The sequence below is a fragment of the Cervus canadensis genome, chromosome 22, assembly GCF_019320065.1.
Source record: "Cervus canadensis isolate Bull #8, Minnesota chromosome 22, ASM1932006v1, whole genome shotgun sequence".
Classification (NCBI taxonomy): domain Eukaryota; kingdom Metazoa; phylum Chordata; class Mammalia; order Artiodactyla; family Cervidae; genus Cervus; species Cervus canadensis.
In genome coordinates, this window is record NC_057407.1 from 10,048,832 (window position 1) to 10,054,832 (window position 6,001).

A 6,001-nucleotide genomic window follows, 5' to 3' on the forward strand; every position below is an offset into this window, starting at 1 on the left:
TCCACCAGGCTAGCTCCCTCAGCTGCAGCCCCTTGTGTTAGAAACTGCCCTACACCACTTTCTTCTCCCTGCCATTGATTTAGGGGACTAGTGAGGCCCTGCCCTTCCATAGCACCCACAGGTTAAGGCAGTCCTAGGGCAGATCACCCCGTCTAAGATGTATTGGACTTGAGCCATGCAGGCCCTGCTGAGGAGTTGCCAATTCATTCCCCAAAAGCAGAGGCTAAGAAGCACCCTGCACAGACGTCAAGAGGAAAGGTGGCTTTATGTCAGACAGAAAGCTTCGGCCTTGCCAGGGCACACAGGATTGAGGCTGGGACTAGCCCAGCCTCATGACCTTGTGAATCCAGTCCACAAACACAGAGACACGCATGAAGATGGCTGGCCAGCGGGGCCGTGCGCACACTCGGTTGGGGATTATAATTCCCTGCAGGACCCAGCAGTCATGAGTAAAGCAGGCAAGTGGGCCCCCGTAGTCACCCTGGTAGGTGCAAGAACTGGTGAGGGGGGCCTGGGCCGTGGCAGAGACTAGCCCCTTCGGGGGTGAAGCAGTATATTTTCAGCTGGCCAGGGACCCTGCCACTGACCTCACAGGCTCCGACAGGGGCCAGCAGTCCTGCAGTGCACATCTCACTCTCCCGTACGCGTCCTCGGTGCTTGACATTACATTCTTGGTTGGAGATGACATTCAGGAGGGCCACGTTCAGGACCGTGTCGTCCCCTGTACCTACAGTGAAGGGAATGAGGAGGAGGAGAGGGTCTGTGGGTAGGAACCAAGTCGGGGCCTGCTGGCCTGGAGAAGTCCATGCCCCTGTGCTGTTCTCTTACCTTTGGTCTCACCCCAGCCGGCAATCTCACAACTGGTGCCTGGAGGCACCACATACCGCTCAGGGGGCAGGCAGATCAGGGCCACGCGCTGGTTCAGGATCACGGGTCTTTAGCGAGAATGAGGGCTTTCAGGGGCTGAGGCCACGAGGCCTAGCCCCACCTCACACCCTCTTGACTTCTCACACACCTCTCTAACTTGAGCAGAACAAGCTGGGAACCAGAGGGCCCACAGACCATCTTGGCCATTGGGATGCGCTGCAGGTCTGGCTCCCCAGGCTGTGGGTCCTGGAACAGGGTGCCCAGCCACACCTCATAGCCCACGAGAGACATATGGCTGAGAGAGAAGCTCTGCTAGATGAGTTGAGACTCGGGGTCTGCTGCCCAGCGCTCACCTGGTGACTTGCCAGGGAAGGTGGCTGAGGGGGAGATGAAGGCAGGGGATTGGGACTGGGTCCCCAAACCTAAGGGAGGCTCACCAGGAGGAGAAGCACTGCCGGGCAGTCAGAACCCACTGCTCCTTCACTAGGGAGCCTCCGCAGAAGTGCTGGCCCTGCCTGCGGGAATGCGGGTTAGGAAACGGTCCTGAGACCCAGGCTGGACCTGCCATCTCCAGGTCCCCTCTGGGTGCAGGCAGGTTCCCACCCCGCTACCAGCACAGGCACAGAGGATACAGCTTCGGCCCATCTTGGGGAATCAGGCAGTCGTGCCTCACCGGTTGCGCAAGCTGACTGTCCAGGGTGAGTTCCCAGGCTGGCCCCCGACCACACGCAGCTTGGAGCGCCACGGATCCACTCGAGTCGCTCTCTTGCCACATTTATCAAACAGCACCTGGTCTGGGGGACAGTGTGCTGGATGAGACCTCCGACTGGATGGACCTGGGGGGTGCAGAGGGGCCACAAGGAACACCTGGCCCAGGTCTCTACCTGCAGTCTCCAGGATGGACGACTGTTGGTCATCATCTGAAAGATCCAAATTTGGCATTAAGGGAGCCAGGCTTTGGCAGTGGAGGCCAAGGGCGGGGCCCCGGGGTTGAGTCGCTGGTGCTCACCACAGCGCCGCAATGCACAGTAGTCGAATGGAGTCCCCGGGTCCATGGTGTAGCACCAGGGCCCGTGACTATCCCCGTCTGGGTTCCGGCAGAAGTTCTCCTCCAGGGGCGCGTGTGGGGCAGAAGTGTGCTTGAACCTAGGCCGAAGAGGGGAGCAAGATCAAAGGGTAACCGCAAGCACTGGCAGTGAGAGATGCCTAGGCTTGTCCCGGGCGGGGCCTGTGGCCTGGGTCTGGGAGGTGCCAGGCATGCTGACAAGCTTACTGCGGCTTGTGCGGAGTCTCAGCCGACCAGTTCTGACACCGAATGCCCTTTCGGGTCTTGCTAACAGAGCCGCGGTACAGTTCCCCCGCGCCATGGTAGCAGTCTGCAGTGGGCGGACAAGGGCGACCGTCAGCCGGTTCTCGCCCCAGCTCTCTGGCTCCGTGCCTCCAGCCCCAGCTTCGGCCTTACCCTCGGGCCGCACGTCGTCGGTGCAGCGCCGGATCTGGTAACAGAAGGCCATGCGCATGCCAGGCCGCGATGTGAAGCACCAGGGCGCCTCCGATCCGTCGGGGTTTCGACAGAAGTTCTCCCGGAGGTCCCTGTGCAGGCACGCTGCTCAGCCCAGGTGGGTCCCAGCCCGCCAGCAGGAGCCGCAGTACAGCCTTCAGCTCCCCAGGTCCCGCCTTCCTTCAAGCCCCGCCCAGGACCCCCCTCAGGTCCCAACCCCCAGGAGTACTCAGCTCCCAGCGGCTGCCAGCCAACTCACTTGCACGCATACTTTTCCGGCGCAAAGCGATGCTGATGTGGGAGCTGTGCATCCCAACGCTGGCAGGGCACACCCGCGGCGGTGGTGTTGACTGTGCCCCGGTAGCCCTCGCCTTTCCCGCGGAAGCAGTTGAGCGTCGTGGCTTCCTGGCTCGGCTGTGCCTCGGACCCTTGGATGGACCGAGGCCGGTCTGAGCCGGAGCCGGAACTGAGACCTGGTCGGGGGCTGGTGCGGAGCCCCAGGGTCTCTGGATCCCCGCCGGGTCACGCCCAGCCCCGCCTCTCGCCCCCAGGCCACGCCCCCACGTATCCCAGGTGCCCGCCCAGGCCCCGCCCTCACGCTGTACCGCAGCGGGGGAGGTCGCAGAACTCTCTCTCCATCTGCGGGTCGGTGGTATAGCACCAGGGCCTCTCCGAGCCGTCCGGATTTCGGCAATAGTTGTCGTCCAGATTTTTGTCCAGAAACCTGGGGGCAGTAAACAAGAGCCTAGTACTCCCCTGTCTGACCCCATCCACTGGGCCTTCTATCGCCCCGCCCCTGGAAACCTCGACCCTCCCCTTGCCCGCCCTCCTCTCGCGCCGAGCCCGCCCCCGCGTACTTGCCCGGCTCGAAGGGGTGTGGATGCGGGTGCTGCAGGTCCCAGCGTTGACATTCGCGTCCTGACTCGGTGCGGTCCACCGAGCCGCGGTAATCCTCACCATTGCACCAAAGGCAAGCGGCTGGAGACACACGGGGCCGATGGGTTCGTGGACGGGCGTGGGCACGCGCCTCCCGCCCCAGGCTTGACCGGGAGCCGCTTACCCTCCCGGCAGGACTTTATGCCGCAGCTCTGGAAGCGCACGGCAGGGTCGGTTGTATAGCACCAGGGACCTCCAGGGTCCCTGTCCGGGTTGCGGCAGAAGTTCTCCTCCAAGCCGTTCCGGAGTGTGGGTGTGAACCTGTGAGAGCAGCAATACAGTGCGTGCTGGGGGCAGGCGCCAGGCCGGCAGAGGAAGAGGGAAGCTGCTGTCTGTCTCACTTGTGGTCATTGGGAAACCTGTGGCTCCAGCGCTGGCAGGGTAAGCCACCCACGGTGATGGCCACAGTGCCCCGGTACTCGACCCCGTTGTCCACGATGCAGGTGCGAACATAGTCTGGGAACAAAAGACCCGGAATCGACAAGGTCAGAGACCTCAGCAGCCCTCTCTGCAGCGCACCCTTCGCAGCCACTCACTTTTCTTTTGGAAGAGGTCACAGCGCCCAGAACGCTGCAGTCGTGTATGAGGTGAGTGCTGGGTCCATGGCAGCAACTGGCAACCATGGCTGCTCAAGTTGTAGTGGAAGGCCCTGGGAAGAAGAGGCACAGGGTCACCAGTGCCCAGGTTCCTCTCTCTCCAGTCTTATCTAGGTCCAGTGGCCACTCACCTGCAGTCCAGGAGGGGCCCACAGCGGCCTGCACATTCCTCAGCATTTGCCACATCTTCTTGCCAAGTCCCGGGCCCCACTGAGTGTAGCAGGTGTTGCAGCTCCGTACCCCGAAGCACCTGGAAGTCATTCAAGGGCGAGCGCTGCCCTGCAGGGTGGGCATGCGAATCAGCACATGTATATCAGCATGCACACACTTGATTCATTCAGGAGATCAAAATACAAGGCCTCTGGAGTGGACCCTGTAATCCCTTCAAGGGTCAGACCCCTGTACTGGATGGGAGGAGCAGGCTCAGACATGACTGTGTTCACTAGTGCACCTGTTTAGTGGGCGAGGCACTGGGCTCGGCTGTAAAACGTATACTCTGAGCGCCGTGCATGCTGGTGCTGGCCCTATGGAGCTTATGCCATCTTGTTTCTCGCATGAGGATGTGAAGGCTCAGAGCTATCTTATTAACAAGGCAAAGGCCCAACCCAAGCATTCTGACTCCAAGTCTAAGTTCTAACCAGCATAAGGGTAAATGCTGAAAGTGTTGGTCGCTCAGTCCTGTCCAACTCTTTGCGACCCCATGGACTGTAAGCCTGCCAGGCTCCTCTGTCCATGGGATTCTCCTGGCAAGAATACTGGAGTGGGTTGCCATTTCCTTCTCCAGAGGATCTTCCCAACCTGGGCCTCCTGCATTGCAGACAGATTCTTTACTGTCTGAGTCACCTAACCAGCATAAGGGTATATGCCAGGTAGGAGGATTAGGTCTGGCTCATAACGGATAAACGCCTGCTATATGTGTATGTGTCTGTGTGGTCCTAACATTGCCTCAAACCTGCAGCAGGCATTTCACCGCAGGCCTGAATAGGCAATGTGTTTGTGTTCCTTTGGCTGCCCAGCTCTGTGAAAGAAGCCAAGGTCACTCACTGCTACATGCTCAGTAGAAAAGTAAGTTCCTGGCTCAGATAGCAGGATGGGCCTGGGGCTGACCCCTTTCTGAAGGCAGAGGGGGATCAGGGTTGAGGCGAAGGGCACTTACCAGGGGCCCCTAAGAAGCATATCAGAAGCAGCAGGAGTGGCAGCCACCCCATCCTCCTGGCTGGAGGCTGCACTGTGACCCACCACGGCCCCTTCCAGGAAGTTGTGAAACCTGTCCCTACACGATTGGGTGGCTCTGTCTCCACACCCCCACTCTAGGCTTTCTGGGATCTGACCCGAGGCCCAGTGGCAGTAACGGTGGTGGTGCCAGGCCTCAATTCCCCCTAGGTGAACTACAGGGGTCCTCACTCTGGCATAGTTACCCCCAAGAAGCCTCCCAATATAGTGGGCAGTGTTGGAAAGGTTCACTGAGGACACTTGAGGTGCCGTGGGGTGGGGGTGTGTGGCCCCCACAGTCTAGGCCCCTCTGAAGGGAAGGGCTGTGTGGATATGCTTGCTGCCGGAAGCCAGGATTGCAGCCTTAAAGTGGTGATATTAAATTTTTCTGAGCTTCAGCTTTCCCCTGTAAAGTGGAGAAAATTCCCTGTTGCTTTGATGACTGATGGGCCCCCACTGGAGGCAGGTCTGCCCACGCCCCTGTCAGCAGAGCCCAGGGAAGCTCTCCTCGCCTGGCCAGAGGTGCCATCCCTGGGAAAGGTGAGCGAGGCCACGCGTCTGGCCTGCATGGAGGTGAGGGTGACAGGTGGCAGAGACCCTTGGGAGGAGCAGCCTTTCGGAAGTCCTAGCGGACCTGTGGGCCGGATCTCCAAATACGGGCAGGAGTAGAGAGATTGGCGGCCAAGGTCTCTCAGGACACAGCATGAACGGCACGGCTGGGCCAGGAGCTCCTCCCTCGCAGGTGGGGGACGGTGGCGAAAGAGGTTGGGCAGTGGGGGCGAGGCGGGCCCCGGGAACATCCCTGCTTGGAGGCTGCAGAGGCGGGTGCCACCTAGCGGAGGCCGGGCGCGGGTCGGTGCGCGTGCGCGGCGGTGCGCGTGCGCGTGCG

General features: G+C 60.8%; 1 protein-coding gene across 2 annotated transcripts; it reads right to left on the reverse strand.

Moving 5' to 3' along the window:
• Positions 1–246: 246 nt before the first annotated feature.
• MST1 (macrophage stimulating 1) lies at positions 247–5,217 on the reverse strand. Of its 2 annotated transcripts, none has more exons than XM_043443018.1 (18): positions 5,057–5,217; positions 4,032–4,179; positions 3,841–3,953; positions 3,646–3,760; positions 3,429–3,565; positions 3,226–3,346; positions 2,974–3,092; positions 2,628–2,796; positions 2,330–2,460; positions 2,141–2,243; positions 1,877–2,013; positions 1,752–1,787; positions 1,541–1,661; positions 1,305–1,382; positions 1,016–1,162; positions 829–935; positions 588–727; positions 247–481 (listed from the first exon to the last, which is right to left on the reverse strand). In XM_043443018.1, the coding sequence occupies exons 1-18, from the start codon at positions 5,106–5,108 to the stop codon at positions 320–322; spliced, it is 2,136 nt and encodes a 711-aa protein (XP_043298953.1). In that variant the 5' UTR covers positions 5,109–5,217; the 3' UTR covers positions 247–319. The 2 variants fall into 2 exon arrangements, with proteins under 2 accessions (XP_043298953.1, XP_043298952.1); XM_043443017.1 differs by having other exon boundaries at positions 2,628–2,817; positions 5,057–5,164.
• Positions 5,218–6,001: the final 784 nt, after the last annotated feature.

Coding starts and splice junctions, on each gene's coding strand:
- MST1 (XM_043443017.1), bottom strand. CDS start 5,108: ATGGGGTGGCTGCCACTCCTGCTGCTTCTGATATGCTTCTTAGGGGCC. Junction 2,818..2,973: donor CTGCGACCTCCCCCGCTGCG/GTACAGCGTGAG, acceptor GCTCCGGCTCAG/ACCGGCCTCGGTCCATCCAA. Junction 1,163..1,304: donor CGGCAGTGCTTCTCCTCCTG/GTGAGCCTCCCT, acceptor CTTCTCTCTCAG/CCATATGTCTCTCGTGGGCT.